The following is a 23,107-nucleotide window of genomic DNA, read 5'->3' as shown; positions in this document are numbered from 1 at the left end:
AGCTTGGTTTCCTCGTACCGTGCCCTGGCGCGATTGTCCCTCCTCCCCACTCCCCCGCTGGCCTGCACCCACGTTGCACTTAACTTTCCGGGTCGGAGCACGCTTATGTCATTTTTTATTTTGAAGAAAACAGGAAGCAAAATGCTTTTGCTAATAGACTGCCTAAAAGATTTATCATTTATGCTGTTTTCACTTGATTGTGCTGCACGTATCAGAAGATTATTACGGAGGCGGCTGTCGTTGATGGAGGAATTTGCAGATTTACTTGCGAAGTTGTCATGAAATCAAAATTAAACCTATTTGTTAGCGCACATTACTAGTCTTGTGTTGTGCAAGTTAATACACACAAAAAAAATTGTTTGTCATGGTAATCTTTATTCAAAATTCAGTTTGACGGCTTGGTTTGAATATTCCTAACTACTCCCCTCCAACCGTCAGTCTGCTATGAGCGAGGGATGAAGAGGAGGTGTGCTAAAATAAAACCCTACCCTCTATTCAATATCCCGTTTCACTTGGAAATACGTCACAACACTGAAGTCAGTTTCAACTTCCGGTTCACAGGGACTTTAAAACCAAAGAGGTCCTTAAAGGCACAATATGTAAAGTTTTGCCACTAGAGGTCGCCTATTGAAAACAAAGGCGTAGCTTGACGATGCAGAGATTGAATGCAGAATCATGGGAGATGTCGTCTTCAACTCACAGCCAGGGGAAAAGAATCCAATGGGACTAAGGCAGAAATCATGTTCATGGATGAGATTATTAACGTTACTGTAGTATGAAGCAGAGCAGGGCTGAGTGATTACAAAATAGTGTTTTTCTCTGAGACAGGGTGAAAACACGCAGTCGCAGAAAATCAATAAAACGAGATTCAAATAATAAGACTAAACGTGTTGAGCTGTATAACGATTAGTTTTCTGCCAAGGAATGTATCCAAACAGTTGTTCCCTTGTTGTCACGAATGTGGCTCTCGCGCCTCCTCCTCCGCACCACCGGAGGGAGCCGTCAGCTGAATATTGACTGGTTTACATTCGGACTACGTTTCCCATAGGCCCTCATTCCTGGGACTGATTGCGCACACACCTGCACCTCATTACACTCACACTATTTAAGACACACACACACACACACACACACACACCCCTTGCGAAGTCTTGATTTGCCCCGGTGATCACTACTGAGCGTTTTCTTGTGGATTGTATTTCTGTTGCCGTTGGACTGTTTATTGGACTGTGTTTGTTTGCCGCCTGCCTCGACCATTGCTTGTGACTCTACTCTGTTTGTCTGCCGCCTGCCTCGACCATTGCCTGCCCCTGTTTATGTCTCTGCCTTTGCCCCTGTCTGCTTTGGTGTCTATCTTAATAAAGCTGCAAATGGATCCTCATTCTGCCGACCCGTCATTACACTTGTCTAATAAAACACATAATATATTAAAGCACCTTTGGTGTTTCCATGGTTTTTACAAAATAAAACCCTGAAATCGAGGGTAACGCAGGTATGACATCACTGATAGGTGATGCAATGACAAGGGACGGGACACTAGTTAAAACTGCTTATTTCTCTGGATTTAAACATTCTTGGAAACATCTGGGATAATTAAGTACACAAGTTAACAAATATATAACACTGTTCTAGTGGGTTTTGGTTATTTTATTCCAAAAATCTTATATTGTGCCTTTAAGCAAAATTTTGCTTCATTGTATAGGTATTACCAAGTATTAAATGTGGTAAATAAAGTAAAATACTTGGGTCACATTATTGGAAATTATTTAAATGATGACGATGATGCTGTAAATTTGTTTGGACAGGCAGATATGTGTACAGATGATTTGTCTTTTTAGAGCTTACTGTACTTCTCTTTATACAGCACTCTTGTGAAGTAAATGTAGTAAAGCTACAATGAAAAATATCCAGGTGCCGTTTAACGATTTTGCTTAAGCTCTCGATTAAGTGATTCAAAAAGTGGTATCGTAATGGTCTTAAATTATATTACATTAAGTGATACAGGGTATTTTTCCTACTTTGGGAAGCACTGGAATGAAAGTTTGTATGTTTTTTTAAATAATGTCTGTTGTTCGTAAATGTACATTTGTATGATTTATTTTTATGTTTTGATGTGGACTTACGTGTCTGAAATAAAGAATGAATTGAATAGTAGCAACTTTACTTGGCCGCTCGCTCTAACGTTACCCCGATAAATGTGCGTTATCATTAGGCGTAAATCTAAGTGTTTGTGTGGAGTGTGGAAGCTGAAATATTAGTGCACTTTATTGCATGACATGGAGGCACCGGCGCGATCACTTGCATTTTTTTCTGAAAACAGAAGAAACAATATAATAATATAATATACTCTGTCATTTTTGGTCATACAGATAAGAATAATACTCCACAGATCATTTATTATAGCTTGTCAAATTTGGCCCTATTTGGGTGTGTCCCTTTAAATGCAAATGAGCTGCTGCTCCAGCCTGCTTTCCAGAAGAGGGCGGAGCTTTAACAGCTCACGCTTCTGTTGTTCAACATCAACAAAGCTGGAGAATCTCACGCAGCCAAAATGAGGATTGTCAGTAACGGTGTTCAGCCTTACATTGTTCAAACCGGAGTCGGACACTGATGGAGAGACTCAGGAAGAAGTTACAACTTTTAGAATGAAACTGGATGTTTCTGAATGGTTAGTGGATAAATTTATGTAGTTGCTGTGGAGTTGATTCAACTCATCGTTTTTCAGGGGTTGGGCTTGGCCCCTTAGTTCCAGTGAAAGGAACCCTTAATGTTTCGGCATACCAAGACATTTTGGACAATTTCATGCTCCCAACTTTGTGGGAACAGTTTGGGGATGGCCCCTTCCTGATCCAACATGACTGCGCACCAGTGCACAAAGCAAGGTCCATAAAGACATGGATGAGCGAGTTTTTGGTGTGGAGGAACTTGACTGGCCTGCACAGAGTCCTGACCTCAACCCCATAGAACACCTTTGGGATGAATTAGAGCGGAGACTGTGAGCCAGGCCTTCTCGCCAACATCCCTGCCTGACCTCACAAATGCGCTTCTAGAAGAATGGTCAAAAATTCCCATAAACACACTCCTAAACCTTGTGGAAGCCTTCCCAAAAGAGTTGAAGCTGCTATAGCTGCAAAGGGTGGGCCAACTCCATATTAAACCCTACGGATTAAGAATGGGATGTCATTAAAGTTCATGTGCACGGAAAGGCAGGCGTCCCAAAACTTTTGGCAATACAGTGTATGTGTAAACATCACTATTTTTTTGTTTATTTATTTATTTGTTTGTAAATTAACACAATCTTTAATTTTTTGTGTCATAACATAAAGCTGGTAAACCTAGTAACATTTGTAAGATATTCACATGGATACCAGAGAGTGTGATCATCTATATCAGAGGTCACCAACATTGTCACTTTGAGGGTTAATCACTGGAGCATGACAACAGCTCAAAAGATATATGTATTTAATTTCAATAATGTCCCTCAAACTTGCATATGGACGTACATTTTGAGGTAATCTTTCCTCATATTCACAGCCTGTTTTATTAAGTTAGGTGTTATAAATACTATTGTCACATGTTCAAAATGTTGTGTTGTGGATAACAATGTGTTTAATGTTAATGTTACACTTTATTCATTTTTGTGCTGGGAACTGTTATTGGATGTTTTGGATGAATATCAAAAGAGGCTCCACTCCTGGTGTGTGTGTGTGTGTAAGGGAAAACAGGGAGGAGGGGGGCAGAAGAGTGCCTTGCTGGTTCAAGTGCGCTTCTCTTACAAGTCTGGGTGTGTAAGGCGTGGGTTGTGGCCGACAACAGCCCAAATAAACACCTCTTTTTCACCAAAAGGCCACATTCTTGTCTGAAAATGCTACACTATTAAAGTGTGAGATTTGAACCTGCACTGACAATCCATTCTCACGACCGGATGTTTCTGTGATTTCCTTTCATGTGCTATAAAGGTTGCCAACCATTGATCTATACAAATATATATTAAAAAAACAGATGAGTCAAAGTTATTTTCTGTTGAGATCAACATTGTGCCACAAATGTTGTAAATAGAGATAAACATCTACTGAGTCTGGAACATCCCTTTGATTATGATTAACTTGAACTACTTATTTACCTGAAGCAATATAAATCAAGTTCAAAAGACAGTAAATCAGGACACTATAAAAGGAACGTGAGAGGCTGTGGGGATGACAGAGCAAGAGCTGGAAACAAACATCAGTGAAGAATGAAGGCTTTAGTATGTATACTGCTGCTGTTGGAAACCTTTGTGTTTGTCGTCCAGCAGCAGGTAGATGGAGGACTCAATGAGAATGAGATCAGTCAACAGATCAGCTCTGAGGACGGAAGACAGAATCCACCTCAAACAGACACTTTGAGAGCTGAAGCTTCAACTGACAGCCAACAATACTGTAATCTGGGCATCCCTGACATCCATGCAGCACTGAGAGAACTGACCGCCACCGTTACAGAGCAGAAAGAAAACATCAGAGAACTGACCGCCACCGTTACAGAGCAGAAAGAAAACATCAGAGCTTTAGAGACGCAACTGAAGGAACAACAGACGTTTATCCTGGAAGAGCTGAACAAGAAAAATGAAGGTACTTCACCAAAACATTCACTCTTTTATCAGTGATCCTCAAAGTAAAACACCAATGCAATACATTGTATAGTGTAAATGTTAGTGTAAAGTTGAGTGTATACTGTGTAAATTGTGTTATCTATTACAATAATCAGTGTAAATGTCATTTAACAGAATCTTTATTCCTTCACAGAAATTTCAAATCTTACTCTGAGTCAAGTGGAGTTGAGAAAGGAAAATAGAGGTGAAAGTGTGCTTGAATGATGTTAAATTCAGTGTATACATTCTCAGTGTAATACAGTAATATATCACAATATTGCTTATGTTTTTCAATAACAGACAGAGAAATAGCTTTTTCAGCTTCAATGATGGAATCTGGCAGTGGATATATTGGTCCTTTTACCACTGAAATCACACTAACCTACAGGAACGTCTTCACAAACATAGGGAACGCCTACAACCCAATTACAGGTAATTATCAATGAAATGGAGTCATAAAACTCAGTTTATAGTAATGAAAACCCTTCTGCTCCATTCAGACCTCTCTGCAGTTGTGTAATGTGTATAAGAGAATTAAATGATCTGCCATCTTTCAAAACTATTACAGTGTGTGTTTGGTAATTGAGAAATCATACAGGAAACAGCTGATTCTGTATCTCTTGTTATTTGATTTAGGTATTTTCACAGCCCCACTGAAAGGAGCGTACATGTTCAGAGTCTCTGTATTTGGTTATGGCCCAACTACAGCAACTGCAGCCATTTTTAAGAATGGAAAGCAGGTGGTTTCAGCACATGAATATCAGCCTCAGGGTGTGTTAAACTCCTCGAATGGAGTTGTGTTGATCCTGGAGGTTGGAGATGTTGTCTATGTGAGACTTTGGTCTGGCAATAGGATATTTGATAACCACAATAACCACAGCACTTTCAGTGGTTATCTACTGTTTCCCTTAAGATAACAGGAGCTTTGAAGAATGTGATTCCAGTAATTCTGAACCTTCAGCATATGATTTAAGATGAAAATCATGAAGAATCATTAACATATGAACCTGTATTAATGAGGACTAATGTATGTTTGAAATTTACAATAGATTACTGTATAGAAGTCGGTATAATACACTATGACCCAGTTTCACAGACAGGGCTTAGCCTAAACCAGGATTAGGCCTTAGTTCAATTAGGGCATTTAAGTAGCTTTTATAAACGTTCACTAGAAAAAAACATTACTGGTGTGCATCTTGAGATAAAACAATGACACTGACGTATTTTAAGATCTGTCAGTACAAGTTACTTTCAGTTAAAACAACTCAAACATGCATTTTAGTCTGGGACTAGCTTAAGCCTTCTCTGTGAAAACAGGAATACTCATAAGTTCTGATCTGTCTATACATGTAAGTTTGTATAAAGAGTTTCATCACTGAGACAGACAGGACCCATGAATATCACATGAATCAAAAGTGTTTTGTTAAAGTAATAATTCTAGAATGTTAAATAATACCTTTTAAAGTGTATCTTGTTACTGATCCTTGATCTGTATCTCTTCGTCCTACATAAATAAGAGAATATTATGGCACTTTCTTTTCCTCATATTTTCATGAATATTTCCCCAACAATGGTTGCTTTGAAGCACTCATGCAATCATATTTATTTAGGACTTAGGACATTGTGTGTGTGTCACCAAAGTCATTGGTAGAGTCAATGCTGAGCAGCTCTCTTTTATTAGGCTTCTTTTCCAATTCAGTCACTCTCAAAGGAAAACAGGTCGATGACAGCCTTTTTTTAAATAAAGGAAATAAAACTGTGTTTTTCAAATTAACTTCAAAATTACAATTTACAAGAATCCATAATGGGAAACAACAAAGTTAAGACTGCAGCTAACTCAATATTAAGCTCATTGCTCACAAACTCAGAAAAATGCAGAAAAGATAAACTACAACATGTGACAGACAAAAATAAACACTAGATGTATTAAAAACAGGAAAAATAAAACCATAAAATACACAAATAAACCTTAAACAATATAAAATACAAAAAAAAAAAATATATATATATATATATGTAAAAGTGTGTACATTATTGGATACAAACATTTGGCTTGCACTTGTCCACCATGAGAGCTTAAGCAAAATCGTTAAACGGCACCTGGATATTTTTCATTGTAGCTTTACTACATTTACTTCACAAGAGTGCTGTATAAAGAGAAGTACAGTAAGCTCTAAAAAGACAAATCATCTGTACACATATCTGCCTGTCCAAACAAATTTACAGCATCATTGTCATCATTTAAATAATTTCCAATGATGTGACCCAAGTATATTACTTTATTTACCACATTTAATACTTGGTAATACCTATACAATGAAGCAAAATTTTGCTTAAAGGCACAATGTAAGATTTTTGGATTAAAATATCCAAAACCCACTAGAAAGTGTTATATATTTGTTAACTTGTGTACTTAATTATCCCAGATGTTTCCAAGAATGTTTAAATCCAGAGAAATAAGCAGTTTTAACTAGTGTCCCGCCCCTTGTCATTGCATCACCTATCAGTGATGTCATACCTGCGTTACCCTCGATTTCTGGTTTTATTTTGTAAAAACCATGGAAACACCAAAGGTGCTTTAATATATTATGTGTTTTATTAGACAAGGGAACAACTGTTAGGATACAGTCCTTGGCAGAAAACTAATCGTTATACAGCTCAACACGTTCAGTCTTATTATTTGAATCTCGTTTTATTGATTTTCTGCGACTGCGTGTTTTCACCCTGTCTCAGAGAAAAACACTATTTCACTCGGCCCTGCTCTGCTTCATACTACAGTAACGTTAATAATCTCATCCATGAACATGATTTCTGCCTTAGTCCCATTGGATTCTTTTCCTCTGGCTGTGAGTTGAAGACGACATCTCCCATGATTCTGCATTCAATCTCTGCATCATCAAGCTACGCCTTTGTTTTCAATAGGCGACCTCTAGTGGCAAAACTTTACATATTGTGCCTTTAAGGACCTCTTTGGTTTTAAAGTCCCTGTGAACCAGAAGTTGTGTTGTGACGTATTTCCAAGTGAAACGGGATATTGAATAGAGGGCAGGGTTTTATTTTAGCACACCTCCTCTTCATCCCTCGCTCATAGCAGACTGACGGTTGGAGGGAAGTAGTTAGGAATATTCAAACCAAGCCGTCAAACTGAATTTTGAATAAAGATTACCATGACAAACAATTTTTTTTGTGTGTATTAACTTGCACAACACAAGACTAGTAATGTGCGCTAACAAAGTAAATAGGTTTAATTTTGATTTCATGACAACTTTGCAAGTAAATCTGCAAATTCCTCCATCAACGACAGCCGCCTCCGTAATAATCTTCTGATACGTGCAGCACAATCAAGTGAAAACAGCATAAATGATAAATCTTTTAGGCAGTCTATTAGCAAAAGCATTTTGCTTCCTGTTTTCTTCAAAATAAAAAATGACATAAGCGTGCTCCGACCCGGAAAGTTAAGTGCAACGTGGGTGCAGGCCAGCGGGGGAGTGGGGAGGAGGGACAATCGCGCCAGGGCACGGTACGAGGAAACCAAGCTTAGTTTGAGTAAACACTCAGACTTTCTCTGAAATGTTTTTTTTTTTACTATTCTGGTTTATTTATTCTAAAACAAGGCAAGGAGTACTTCATTTTTGGTTGAACTATCCCTTTAACAGCACTGTTTGGGACACATTTGCATGAAGGTCTGTCCTGCAGACTGATGTTTGGCTGAACACTTTTAGAAGGCCAATCAATCCTCGCTGTAGTTAAAACATTTAAAACCCAGCATGCCACAGGAAAAGCAGCGCCTCCACTACAAATATTTCTATTCAAATTCATATAAAAATGTAACTTCTGAATAATGATTTCATGAAATGTCAGTGCTTAACTCCATTAATGAGAGTGGCATATTTAATCTAAATGTGCATATCAGATGTAAAACAGTTTAAATCATTGTGTTCACTTCGCTCACTTCAGTAAAAGAGTGTGTGCACATGGTCTAGAGCAGGGGGGTCCAAACTCGGTCCTGGAGGGCCACTGTCCTGCAGCTCCAACTTGCCTCAACACACCTGTCTGGAAGTTTCTAGTATGCCCAAGACATTGATTAGCTGGTTCAGGTGTGTTTAATTGGGGTTGGAGCGAAACTTTGCAGGACAGTGGCCCTCCAGGAGCAGGATTGGACACTCCTGATCTAGAGTGTCCATACGGTGTGCACATATTTACGCCTAGTTTATTTTTGCATGGAAAATTGCATACACACATTTCTATGCCCATTTTGCAACGGTTATGCATCAGACCCCTGAACCGTAAGCGATGCGAGCTGTTTTACAGAATATGGAAGTTTGTTGTGCATAACCCCCATCAGAGTCTCTAACTGCGACACTTTTAGAAATCTGAAAACCACTTCCACAAAACTAGATCTGATATTCAGTGTCTGCAGAGTCTCTCTGACATGATATCATGGGAAGAGAACGAAACACACACATACAAGAGATACGATCAAAGTCTTCAACGTTTATTCAGGACGTCAATTTCACAAGCGTCAATTTCAAAAAAACATAATTTATTATGATAAGATAAGGTGTTGATAAGATAAGGTGTTGATAAGATAAGGTGTTAAGATCAAAACACACACTGCAAAACAACAGCTCACGTTATGGTGCTGTAAAACAATTTATTGCAAACTTTATGATAAGTGCATAAATCCAGTTTCCCAAAATCTAGAGCATTCTTGTACGGGAAAAGTTAAATCAGGTCAATAATTACATTTAATGCTTTTATACTCTATTTTTTTTTTATACTCCATCAGCAACATTAGTTTCATTACTATAGACACAAGGCTTCAACATTATATGTAAACATTACTTATTGTTGTTTTTCTGTGTAAATTAACATTGAATATTTACTTTTTTGTCATGACATAAAGCTGATAAACCTGGTAACTGTTGTAAGATATTCACATGGATACCAGAGTGTGATCATCTATATCAGAGGTCAGAAATATATAAAATCTGATCTATAAAAATATTTAAAAATAAAATACTAAAAAAAGAAAAAAAAAGAGTCCAAGTTATTTTCTGTTGAGATCAACATAGTGTCACAAATGTTGTGAACAGAGATAAACATCTACTGAACCTGGAACATCTCTTTGATTATGATTAACAATTAACTTGAACTACTTATTTACCTGAAGCAATATAAATTAAGTACAAAAGACAGTAAATCAGGACACTATAAAAGGAACACGAGAGGCTGTGGGGATGACAGAGCAAGAGCTGGAAACAAACATCAGTGAAGAATGAAGGCTTTAGTATGTATACTGCTGCTGTTGGAAACCTTTGTGTTTGTCGTCCAGCAGCAGGTAGATGGAGGACTCAATGAGAATGAGATCAGTCAACAGATCAGCTCTGAGGACGGAAGACAGAATCCACCTCAAACAGACACTTTGAGAGCTGAAGCTTCAACTGACAGCCAACAATACTGCAATCTGGGCATCCCTGACATCCATGCAGCACTGAGAGAACTGACCGCCACCGTTACAGAGCAGAAAGCAAACATCAGAGAACTGACCGCCACCGTTACAGAGCAGAAAGAAAGGAACAGAGAACTGACCGCCACCGTTACAGAGCAGAAAGAAAACATCAGAGAACTGACCGCCACCGTTACAGAGCAGAAAGAAAAGAACAGAGCTTTAGAGACACAACAGACGTTTATCCTGGAAGAGATGAACAAGAAAAGTGATGGTACTTCACCAAAACATTCACTCTTTTATCAATGATACTCAAAGTAAAACACCAATGCAACACATTGTATAGTGTAAATGTTAGTGTAAAGTTGAGTGTACACTGTGTAAATTGTGTTATCTATTACAATAATCAGTGTAAATGTCATTTAACAGAATCTTTATTCCTTCACAGAAATTTCAAATCTTACTCTGAGTCAAGTGGAGCTGAGAAAGGAAAATAGAGGTGAAAGTGTGCTTGAATGATGTTAAATTCAGTGTATACATTCTCAGTGTAATACAGTAATATATCACAATATTGCTTATGTTTTTCAATAACAGACAGAGAAATAGCTTTTTCAGCTTCAATGATGGAATCTGGCAGTGGATATATTGGTCCTTTTACCACTGAAATCACAGTAACCTACAGGAACGTCTTCACAAACATAGGGAACGCCTACAACCCAATTACAGGTAATTATCAATGAAATGGAGTCATAAAACTCAGTTTATAGTAATGAAAACCCTTCTGCTCCATTCAGACCTCTCTGCAGTTGTGTAATGCGTATAAGAGAATTAAATTATCTGCCATCTTTCAAAACTATTACACAGTGTGTTTGGTAATTAAATAATAATACAGAAAATGGCTGAATCTGTATTTCTTGTTATTTGATTTAGGTGTTTTCACAGCCCCACTGAAAGGAGCGTACATGTTCAGAGTCTCTGTATTTGGTATTGGCCCAACTGGAGCAACTGCAGCCATTGTTAAGAATGGAAAGCATGTGGTTATAACAGATGCTTATCAGCCTCAGGGTGGGTTAAACTCTTCGAATGGAATTGTGTTGATCCTGGAGGTTGGAGATGTTGTCTATGTGAGACTTTGGTCTGGCAGGAGGATATATGATAGCTATAATAACCACAACACTTTCAGTGGTTATCTACTGTTTCCCTTAAGATAACAGGAGCTTTGCAGAATGTGATTCCAATAATTCTGAATCTTCAGCGTATGATTTAAGATGAAAATCATGAAGAATCATTAACATATGAACCTGTATTAATGAGGACTAATGTGTGTTTGAAATTTGCAGTAGATTACTGTATAAAAGTCAGTATAATACACTATATTCATAAGTTCTGATCTGTCTATAAATCTAAGTTTGTATAAAGAGTTTCAGCACTGAGACAGACAGGACCCATGAATATCACATGTGACTCAAAAGTGTTTTGTTAAAGTAGTAAATCTAGAATGTTAATTAATACCTTTTTAAGTGTATCTTGTTACTGATCCTTGATCTTTATTTCTTCATCCTACAGAAATAAATAAGAGAATAAAGAGACATTGTGACATTTTCTTTTCCTCATATTTTCATGAATATTTCCAAAACAATGCTTGCTTTGAGCACTCATGATGTCATATTTATCAGTCCCACATCGAGTTTGAGAATTTTTTTTTGTGATTTTTTTTTTTTTTTTTTTTCCTGATCAAAATGACTGATTTTGTATTTATTAAATATAATATATTTAAGTCAAACTTGTTAGGCTATTATAGATAGCTAGGCTAGTGTACTATCTAGCTTTAATATCATGATCATTTAGAGTTTTTAGGCAAGAATGTAGTTATTTAGACCCATGAGGTATAATTTATTTGGGGTATATCAAACGGGCAATCTTTGGTCTTATTAATCTATTTCGGTAAAGGGTAAAATTAAGTTTCATAACTTTATATTTAGGCTATATTTAACTTAAATCCTGTACTAGAGCACTGCTTTTGTGTTTCCTATTGTCTTTTATAATGGCTTTTGGTGTTAATATAAATATTGTTCAATAAATATTTTTATATATAAATAATATGCCGTATTTGGTATTGAAAAGGGTCTGTTAGTGATCATGATATGGACTTCAGTGAAAGTACATTATTGAGTGAGTCAGAACAAAGAAGTTGTTTTAGCGCTGTCATGGTAAATACATTTAACTTCTAAAATGACAGATATCACTTTCCTCAACAGACAATTTAAATTAATTTTTATAATGGATATAATATTATGGACATTGACCTGAAGAATGAATGCTATATCAGATGCAGGTAATATACTCGTTTAGTCGATCTCACTCTCAGAAGAAGAAATTCAATTCAATTTTATGTCATAAATCACAGTTTGCCTCAAAGGGCTTTACAATCTACAAGAAATGGTTATGCAAAAAGGCTACATAGTATACTGTAGCCCTTAAAGAGTTGGTTCACCCAAAAATGAAATTTCTGTCATTAATTACTCACCCAACAAATCAAGATATTTTTTATGGAATCTGAGGGTTTCTGAACCATAGGCACATAGGCAGCAATGACATTGCTCCTTTTGAGGTCCAGAAAGGTAGTAAAGACATCGTTGAAATAGTCCACATGACTGCAGTGGTTCAATCTTAATGTTATAAAGTGACAAGAATACTTTTTGTGCACAAAAACAAAGCAAAAATAACTACAGAAATTCGACAATTTCTTCTCTTCCGTCAGTCTCCTAATCTGTTGATGTTCCGTGTTTCCGTGTCAAGGTTATGTTTGGTGGCCATTACAATGCAGACAGATGAACACACAGCCAGACAGACAGGTACAACAGATACAAACAGACAGAGGCTGTATATACAGAGAGGTTGCGAGAGATAGAAAATGATGAAGAGATAGATCTAGAGAGATAGAGTTTGGCTCCTAAATGTGCCTTTGGGTTTTGTAAATCAGGTGTAGCTAGGTTTGTACAGGTGATTCGTTTTACAGAATCTGCAGGGGGAACAGGAAATGTTAATTATGTAGTGTAGGCTAGCTATGTTAATATATGTTTTAAAAAGTATACCCCAATAGAGAGAGATTCCCATTTTCTTATAAATACTTAGAATAAATGAATAAAAGTTAACATTTTTCCTACTTTTTTATGACCGTTAAAAGGCACATAACATAGGTCTGGGGTTAATCATCTCAGATTTAAAGGGTAACGTTAGGCCAAGTGATATTGTTATTACCAACACATTACAGTGACATTGTGGGTAAACATCTCAGGTTCCCTTTCAGTCGGTCACGTTCGACGTACGTCAATAGTGACCGACGAATTGGGATATCGCCAGAGAGCCCTAATGGCTTCGAGTGAATAAAAACAAGCCAATGGAATTGGCATGCGATATTTGCATAATGCGCACCGCCCCCCTCAGGTGGGTATAAATACGGAAGCGGATGCAATCGCACTCTGTCTTTCGCTTCGGAGCCAACCTGTTTTCCTGCTATCAAGACTGAGAGTGTGTTTTCTCAAGCCTTTGAAGAGCTTTCTGATCGGAGTGTTGGTGTTACGGCACATTACAGCGAGGCCGTGAGTTTCCTGAGGAGCCTTTTGAGCTTGCTTTAGCTCTCAACTGCTGTTGTCACAGCATTTCTCTGTCCTGCTGGTTTGAAATTTGGGCCGGTTCCTTTGCGTGTGTACTGCCAGGCGATCAGTGTGTACCTGCAGTCACATCGCAGCTGTTCCCTGTGTGCCTCAGCACAAAGAACAGAGCTGAATTTCCCCCTTTTTAAAAAAGCTTCACAGACGAACCCTGCATCTTTTTCATCTGTCCGTTACTGGATGCGGCCGTTCCCTGGTCCCCGCTGATGGTCACAATCGCTGTCACATGCCTGGGCGTTCAGCATGCTGAGGCAGCTTTTATGGATAGTTCATGTTCTCATTGTGGGAACATGACTATTTCAGTGTTGAGGTCTAGACTTTCGTTCCTTGGTTCTCAGGGGGCGGGGGTCCCCTCCCCTATGCCCCGTACAGCCGTTTTCTCTGGCTACGGCGGCGTGTAGGCAGGGTGACCTGAGGATTACGGTCAGGGCTTCCCCACCAAGGTCCGCTCCATCCATTTCCTTCGGTGCACCTGCGGACGAGCAGATGTTGATCACGATCCTTTGGAGATGAAGACTCGGCTGCGCTGCCTCCCTCCGGGACCATAGCGTTGCCCGAGCCTGATCCCGAGTTGACAGCTATGCTTTCCCGGGCTGCCGAGAAGGTCCTTCTCGGTCGGACGATTGGTTTCTCGGGGCGGCCCGCACTGGTCCTCACCTCCTCATTCTTCCCGGAGGTGCATGTGGAGGTGACAAAGTCTTGAAGAACGCCCTATAGCGTTCTTGCCAGGCCTGGTCCCTCCTCCGCCTTCACCATCCTGGATGGCGGGGAGGCCAAGGGGTACGCTGGAATCCCCCCAGTCGAGCGGTCCGTTGCGATGCAGTTGTGTCCGACGGCCGCCAGCTGGCGGTGAACCAGGGGGAATTTGTGCCTTGTCTCGTTCCGCCGCTGGCTCTCTGGAGTCCAGCGGTACCCACTTTTTCACAAAAAGACCTGTTTCCCAATCTTCCAGGTCCCAAGAGGGCGCAGCTGGCAGTGCGCAAGGGCCCCACCTCGCCACTCTCAGCCACCTCTCACTTCGCCAGCAGGTCCCAGTGTGTATGTCGAGGCTGCCTCCCATGTGCCGTCTCCCATACACACTGTCACCTCCAGAGTCTGACCTCACTTCGGGCCGCTATGCCGTCCGAGTCGGATCTCAGCACTCTGCCTCGCTGCCCTATGTCAGGTACATCTGTGGTGCCTTTGGTCCCGCTGGCTCAGAGTCTGGGAGCGTAGCTAGCGCTTCCCAGCCCGTCCCGCTGGCTTATTCGTAACATCAGACTCGGCTATGCGATTCAGTTCGCCCCCGTGTCCCCCGGTGTTCAGGGGTGTCCATTACACTCGCTTGTCCCTGGACAATGCAGCTGTTCTCCGCGCGGAGATTGCTGCTCTCCTGGCGAAGGATGCAATCGAGCCTGTCCCTCCATGTGAAGTGAGGGTTTTTCAGTCCCTACTTCGTTGTACCCAAAAAAGGCGGTGGGTTAGGGCCAATCCTTGATCTGCGTGTCCTGAATCGGTCCTTTCACAGGCTGCCGTTCAAGATGCTTATGCAGAAGCGCATTTTTGAATGCATCCGTCCCCAGTATTGGTTTGCAGCGATCGACCTGGAGGACACGTACTTTCATGTCTCGATTCTGCCTCGACACAGACCCTTCCTATGGTTTGCGTTCGAGGGTCGGGCATATCAGTACAAAGTCCTACCCTTCGGGCTGGCCCTGTCGCCCCGCATCTTTACGAAGGTTGCGGAGGCGGCCATTGTTTCGCTCAAGGAACAGGACGTTCACATCCTCAACTACCTCGATGACTGGTTCATTCTGGCCAGCTCGCGAGAGCAGGTGTGCGAACACAGGGACATGGTGTTAGCTCACCTCAGCCGGTTGGGTCTTCGGGTCAACTGGGACAAGAGCAAACTCGCCCCCGGGCAGAGGATCTCTTATCTTGGTATGGAACTGTACTCGGTCGCCCGGACAGCGCGCCTCACCAGGGAGCGCGTCCAGTCAGTGTTGAACTGCCTGAGTATGCTCAAGCACAGGACAGCGGCCCCACTGAAGCTTTTTCAGAGGCTCCTGGGGCATATGACATCCACAGCCGCAGTCACACCGCTCTGATTGCTTCATATGAGGCCGCTTCAGCACTGGCTCCACGGCCGGGTCCCGAGATGGGCGTGGCAGCGCGGTACGTTCCGTGTCCCCGTGACACCGAACTGCCATCGCACCCTCATTCAGTGGTCGGACCCTTCGTTCCTGCGGGCAGGAGTTCCCCTCGAACAAGTGTCCAGGCATGCTGTGGTGTACACAGATGCTTCTGCCACCGGGTGGGGAGCCACGTACAACGGGCATGCAGTATCAGGTCTGTGGATGGGGCATCAACTGCACTGGCATGTCAATTGCCTCGAGTTGCTAGCAGTACGTCTTGTACTGGGTCGCTTCAAGGAGCTGTTGACAGACAAGCACGTACTGGTCCGCTCGGACAGCACTGCGGCCGTTGCGTACATCAATCATCAGGGTGGTCTACGCTCCCGTCGCATGTCGCAACTCGCCCACCATCTCGTTATGGAGTCAGAAGCTTCCGAGGATGCTTCGTGCCATTCATGTCCCAGGCGTGCTCAACCATGCAGCCGACGAGCTCTCACGTCAGCCTCTGCTTCCGGGCGAATGGAGACTCCAACCCCAGGTGGTCCAGCTTATTTGGCAGCACTTCGGGGCCACACAGATAGATCTGTTTGCCTCTCCGGACACTGTTCACTGCCAGTTGTTCTATTCCCTGACCGAGGGCATGCTCGGCACGGATGCTCTGGCACACAGCTGGCCCCGGGGCCTACGCAAATATGCGTTTCCCTCAGTGAGCCTTCTCGCACAGCTCCTGTGCAAAGTCAGGGAGAACGAGGAGCAGGTCTTGCTCGCTCTTGCTTGGAGCGAAGGCTGTCTCCCTCCACCCTCAAGGCGTATGTTGCCGCTATTGCCGCACATCACGATGCAGTTGAAGGTAAGTCGTTGGGGAAACACGACCTGATCGTCATGTTCCTGAGGGGGGCGAGGAGACTGAATCCGCCTCGACCTTCCTCTATACCCTCTTGGGATCTCTCCCTGGTACTTACATCCCTCCGGGGTCATCCCTTCAAGCCTTTGCAGTCAGTTGAGTTAAGACCGTCCTCCTGGTATCATTGGCCTTGGTGAAGAGGATAGGGGACCTGCACGCATTTTCGGACGACGAATCGTGCCTGGAATTCGGGCCCGGTGACTCTCACATTATCCTGAGACCCCGGCCTGGATATGTTCCTACCATTCCCTTCAGAGATCAGGTAGTGAACCTGCAAGTGCTGCCTTCGGAGGAGGCAGACCCAGCCCTGGCTTTGCTCTGTCCCGTCCGCGCTCTGCGCCTGTATGTGGATAGAACGTGAAGCTTTAGGACCTCAGATCAGCTCGTTGTCTGTTACAGAGGCCAGCAGAAGGGAAAGGCTGTCTCCAAGCAGAGGATGGCCCACTGGATAGTGGACGCCATCACCTTGGCTTATCAGTCCCAAGGCGTGCCTTGCCTGCTTGGGTTGAGAGCTCACTCCACTATAGGAGTTGCCTCTTCCTGGGCGCTGGCACATGGCGCCTTGCTGACAGATATCTGTAGAGCTGCGGGCTGGGCGACACCCAACACGTTCGCTAGATTCTATAGCCTTTGTGTGGAACCGGTATCTTCCCATGTACTCGCTTCCAGTAGCCGGTAAACGCGAAGAACCCGTTCTAGTGTCGGCTTGCAATGCCATTCCCGCCCCCTGGGCCGGATACGTGCATCCATATACTCCAGTAGAGTTCCCCGCTTGGCGAACCCTGTCGAGTTCCTCCGCCTCCCCTTGCGGCTCGGACATTGCGGAGTGTCTGATGCCAGGCCAAATGTCTGTCACCGATGTTGATGTTTGGCTTGGTGCCATATGTCATGACCCCTCCAGGTGAGTGGTCCCATATGTGTATTGTCCACGGTTAACTCCCCACGGTGAGCCCGTGTCTTTCCCTTAGCAGAGCCAGCTCTGCTGTCATCTGTCAGAGGAGTCCCCCCCCCCATCCCAGGGACTCCATATGCGTACTGCCCACGGCCAGTCCATATGTGAAATAATAGAGAAATAAAGGTCAGAGGTGTTGTGTGCGCTGTGTGAACATGATGGTTGTTGTAGTTCTAGACTAAATGTGAACATGCATTTACTCATCTCATTTGCACGAAAACATTCAGTATTCCTCAAAATGAATAAAAACAGTGAAATGCAAACTCAGAATTTTACACAAACCTGTAATAATTAACTATAATAAATTATACAAATATACTTCATGTATTTAATCTCACTTTATTAACCATTGTATTTGCTGATGACCTTCAATGATCTAATTCAAACAATAATAAGCAAAAATTACTTCCTTTTCCTGTATCCTATTCTTCTTTATCCCAGAATGGCAACACAACTGAAAGGTTTGTTTGAGCTGCGCCCTCTACTGTACAGGTGTAAATATGCATTTCCTTCAGCCTGAGGCTTATTCATTTCACTTTTGGTGTGAAAGGGCCTTTACATTTGCCAAAAATAGAACTTTTTTGTTGTTATCAAAAAACTAACAAGTAAGCTCAGCCCAGGTGAGACAAAGTCACGCAAAAGTAATGTATCACATTACTTTTTAGGAAGTAACGCAATATTGTAATGCATTATTTTTAAAAGTAACTTTCCCCAACACTGCTCAGGACACACACACAATTTAGCATCTCCAATTCACCTGTAGTGCATGTTTTTGGATTTTGGGGGAAACCTGTGCAGACACAGGGAGAACATGCAAACTCCACACAGAGAGGACTGCTGACTCAACAGTGCTGCCCTCAGTGGAGGTTAGTGCTGGTATAAACACCACAAACAGACATAGAGCACGTCTTGATTGCAGGTGAGGGAGGGATGCCCTTTCTGTGGGATACAAGCAACTGTTTTCTTTTATTTTAAAATTGTGTTAAATTGTTAACTGTTTCCATCAATAGATGGGTGGTGTCAGACCCTGGGAGAAATCTTTTCATTTTCCTATGTGTTTCACATATGGACCTAAATATAAAAAGAGTAAAAAGGAGTCTCATGTTTTACTGGACTTTTTATTTGGACAAGTTAAAATGGCCATTTTGTTGTCATGTAAACAAAAACTATGGCATGAGTCTTGTGATGTTGATTCAGTTCTCAGGGGTTTAATAAAGATCACGATTAAAAATTGAAAACACTTATTAATGTCGGAATATTTTCAGTTAATATACAGTAGACAATTGTAGAAGTAGCATTGTGAACCTGTGGAAGTAACTTATAAAAGCCAGATGCGTTTGAGAGCCTACTGTGAGTATGTTGTGGCTCACTGGCAGTAGCTGTGAAATCACATGATTCCATCAAACAACAAGTGGCTGTGGAGATCAAAGAGTTATTAAATCACTGTCCAGATGTGTATGTCATGTGGGGATACCTTATCTCTAGGGATGAGCAAGTGTCCTTGAGAGATGCTGAGTAAAGCCCGGGATACACTGCACGATTTTTGGCTGTCCCAGACGAAAGCCTGGACCTGCGCCTTGACACGACCAGAACGCAGCCCTGAAGTGTCAGCAGAGATTGAGTCAACTAGATCATCTACTGTGAAGGCCTCATTGACACGACAGCCAGTGGCACAGATTCCCACCAAACCGTCCCATACCGGCGTGATGAATACGATCCTCAACTGGATGGAACTGGAATAAATACTTTGACTGTTGCGATCCCATTGGACTTATTATGATTCAGGCAGCTATCATAAAGCACTGTTCGCTGTTGGCCAGAGGAGAACTGGCCCCCTGACTAAGCCTGGTTTCTCCCAAGGTTTTTTTCTCAATTTTATTACCTGTTTGCCACCTGATGTCACCTGTTGGAGTTTGGGTTCCATGCCGCTGTCTGCCTGCATTGACACCAGTGTATGCGAACTGAACTGAGCTGAATGATATCACTGTTTACTCTAGTGCTGATATAGATAAATTAACTAAATTAATAACTATTGATTCTTACATCGGAATGAATCAATACTGAATTTACTTAAGATGGATAATGACACCATTTTCTTTAAGAGCTGCTGTGCAGCCAAAATTATATACCAGTTATCACTGTAAAGCTGCTTTGACACAATGTGCATTGTTAAAAGCGCTATATAAATAAAGGTGACTTGACTTGATTTCTGTGATCGTGGCTCTTAATCGGTGGTCCTATGTCATACAGTGAGAGAGGTTCAAAGTTGGCCGTTTTCCTGGTCTTGAGACCAAAGATAGCCTACGATCATTTTCTGACAGCGTCAGAAATTCAGCATGATCAAAGCACAGTGTGTTCGCTGCTACGACCTGCGTCTACTGACCAGCCAATAAAAATGCGACATGAATCAATGCGACATGGCGCTAAAACTTAAAACTGCTTACTTCAAGCTCTTTTCCCTTCTTATTTTGCCGCTTCCTTTTTATTTTCAGCACACATAAAAACTACAACTGCCAAAGTGTGATTCAACATGGTCTTTTTGTTAACCAGTAGCGCATGCTGATGACGTTTTATTCTTCTATAGAAACTTGCATTGTAGCCTGAAGTCAACAGGTGTCATCATCGTACAGTCTACATGCATGTCGTGCCCAAGTTCAATAGATCCATGTCGCACAGTGTGATTTGTAATGATCTTAAAGGATTGCAAAAATCGTGCAGTGTATCCCGGGCTTTAGGCCCAATTAAAGACTATTTTTGGAAAATTGGCAAAACCAATTGGCAGAATTCCACAATTAGATAAAAGACATGGGGAGTGGCCTTCAATGTTGGGAAGGAGGTGTGGAGATTTAACTGTAATTTCATTGGTTAAAACAGCTGATAAGAGAAGTGTATAAAGATGGAGACCTGGTCATAGACAGATTCAGATGTCCTGCAGGTGTCTCGGCTTTGTTGATTTGCTCAATAAAGTTTAATTTTGACTTCTGGAAGTCTTGAGCTTCATTTGCAAGAAAGAGATGATTTTTTTTCCACAACATTATAAAATGGTTAATGACCTTCAAACTTTTAAATATAAAAGGAGTTTAAGTCAATTTGTGATGTTGACCACTGTGGTAATTTACAATTTTTTGACCTTATATTCATCTATTCATTAATCAAAGACCCTCTGCGTGTCACAACACTGTGTAGATGATCCAACACTAACACAATGATGAAAGGAGAATACAATCTTTAATAAATCCAAAGGCATAAATTCAAACATGAAGAGCATTACACAGACATAACACTGATGAGACCAAACAAAGAACAACAGAAAAGCAGGAACTTAAGTAGTGTGAATAACAAGGTGATTAACGAGACACAGCTGATAAACATGAACTATTAATGATGGTGACCATGGAGAACGATGAGTGGAGGGAACTTATAACACAGGAACCAATGAAAATCGAACAAAGAGTCCAAAACAAACAGACATGTGATACTGCGTCAAACTGTTTCTTTTTCATCAGTACAAATTTCAACAAAGATCAACTGGAGCCCGAACAATTTGCATCAGGACACTCTTTTTTCAAATTGGCAAGACATGCGAGTATCAAGTTAAGTCTTATTAACTTATGTATATTAAGAATCACCTTTTTACATGTGTTTGAATTAGAAACTGATAGTTTGTTCAAGCTGTTAATCTGATGAATTTAAAATATTGGCATAACTTTATTTTTTTTTCCCTCTGCTTTAACTTTAACCCTCTCTCAATGCTAAACTGTCTCTCAACTGTCTGTCTTTGTGTGTGTGTGTGTGTGTGTGTGTTTTTGTATACATGATTTATGAGAACATTTCCTGTGTCCTCCTAAACCAAATGGCTTTAAAAACATACTTTTATAAAGACTATTATAAACCCTGTGCAATTTCACCAGATTTCTGGTGATTTCTCACACAGTAACAAATTACAATGGAGATCAATATTTCATGTCCATTTGTTAGCTCCTATTGGGTTAGTGGGCTTGTAAAAAGTTGAATATATTGTGCAGCAGATGGTCAATTTTAGAAAATAAACACCAGCAGAAACCTGGCGCAGTATAGAGATGGAAAGTCAAGTCGTTTTTATTTGTATAGTACTTTTTGCATAATGTACATTGCCTCAAAGCAGCAGTACAAATAAAGAAATATAACAATTATAACAATTTTAATTCACGGATTCTTTAAGTCTTTATGTTCTTCCTTTTTTTTTTTTTTTTTTTTTTTTTTTTTTTTGTTAATGTTGTACAGCACTTTGGTCAGCTTTGGTTGTTGGAAGGTGCTATAGAAATAAAATTTGATTGATTGAAATTTGATTGATCAGATGAAGAGCATACTCCTGCATAGATTCTTCATTTTAAGGAAAAGTTAATTGTCTGTAGGCCTTATAGTCAATATCTGAGTTATGCACATTAATAAGTAAATTGATAAAAATGACTGTTAGTTTTGATAACTTTAATTTGTTTACTTTGAATACACGTAGCGTTTCTTGCTGCCTCTGTAAGACAGTCAGTTGATTACGCCACCTTTTAAAATGGCTGCTCTCCTGTTTTTTTTGTTTTTGTTGTTGTCTATTCCATCTGCTACTATTGCTCCTGCTGCTGCTCCCATTGCCAATGCTGTTGCTCCCACAGCTGCTGCTCCTGCTCCTCCTCCCACAGCTGCTGCTCCTCCCACAGCTGCTGCTCCCACTGCTGCTGCTCCTCCTCCTACAGCTGCTGCTCCTGCTCCCACAGCTGCTGCTCCTCCTACAGCTGCTGCTCCTGCTCCCACTGCTGCTGCTCCTCCTCCTACAGCTGCTGCTCCTGCTCCCACTGCTGCTGCTCCTGCTCCCACTGCTGCTGCTCCTGCTCCCACTGCTGCTGCTCCTCCTCCCACTGCTGCTGCTCCTCCTCCCATAGCTGCTGCTCCTGCTCCCACTGCTGCTGCTCCTCCCACAGCTGCTGCTCCTGCTCCTACTACAGCTACTGCACCCATTCCTCCTGTTAATCCAATTAATACTGCTGTTCCTAATACTATTCCACCTATTTTTGCACCTTTTTTCAATTGAATCTTTCTCTGGACTTTTTTATACATCTCATTGGTGTAGTGTGCTCCTTTGTTTCTCTTCACCATTTGTTCAATCTTCTCTAGCAGAGCTTTAACCTGATTTTGATTTTGTCTGTCGCTGTTGCTGAAGGAGTGATAGGGACTCTTCTCAGTTAAAGCTTTTAGATCTGGATTTTCTTCGATAAAGTCATCTAATGGTGTTCCCCCCCAGTACATCAGCATGAGTGAAAAGAAAGAGGATGTATTGTGAAGCACCTTTTCCAAAGTTCTCCTGAATCCATTTCACTGTGTCCTCCTGTTCCTTTGAAAATCTTTCATCCAGTCTG

At 41.4% G+C, this 23,107-nt stretch overlaps 2 protein-coding genes across 27 annotated transcripts in view; one reads left to right on the top strand and one right to left on the bottom strand.

The window, feature by feature from the left end:
- LOC127511224 (uncharacterized) overlaps positions 1–23,107 on the bottom strand; it is a 239,084-nt gene that overhangs the window by 49,436 nt on the left and 166,541 nt on the right. The window lies entirely within an intron of this gene.
- The window catches only part of LOC127511192 (cerebellin-1-like), a 127,130-nt gene continuing 108,494 nt past the window's right edge, over positions 4,472–23,107 (top strand). The window contains exons 1-4 of one of the 14 annotated variants that reach the window (XR_007929869.1): positions 4,472–4,607; positions 10,525–10,575; positions 10,671–10,802; positions 11,007–11,665. Coding sequence is in view for 10 of the 14 variants with exons in the window: in XM_051891899.1 (XP_051747859.1) it covers positions 9,906–10,350; positions 10,525–10,575; positions 10,671–10,802; positions 11,007–11,287 (909 nt within the window). In the remaining 4 variants the exon portion in view is untranslated. Of the gene's footprint in view, positions 4,608–4,781; positions 5,060–9,836; positions 10,351–10,524; positions 10,576–10,670; positions 10,803–11,006; positions 11,666–23,107 lie in introns of those variants that run through there. The other 13 variants (XR_007929870.1, XM_051891899.1, XR_007929868.1 and 10 more) reach the window with 13 other exon arrangements.

Source organism: Ctenopharyngodon idella, chromosome 4 (assembly GCF_019924925.1).
Source record: "Ctenopharyngodon idella isolate HZGC_01 chromosome 4, HZGC01, whole genome shotgun sequence".
Lineage (NCBI taxonomy): Eukaryota > Metazoa > Chordata > Actinopteri > Cypriniformes > Xenocyprididae > Ctenopharyngodon > Ctenopharyngodon idella.
The sequence above is the reverse complement of the archived record's forward strand: the minus strand, read 5'-3'. Positions and strand labels throughout refer to the sequence as shown.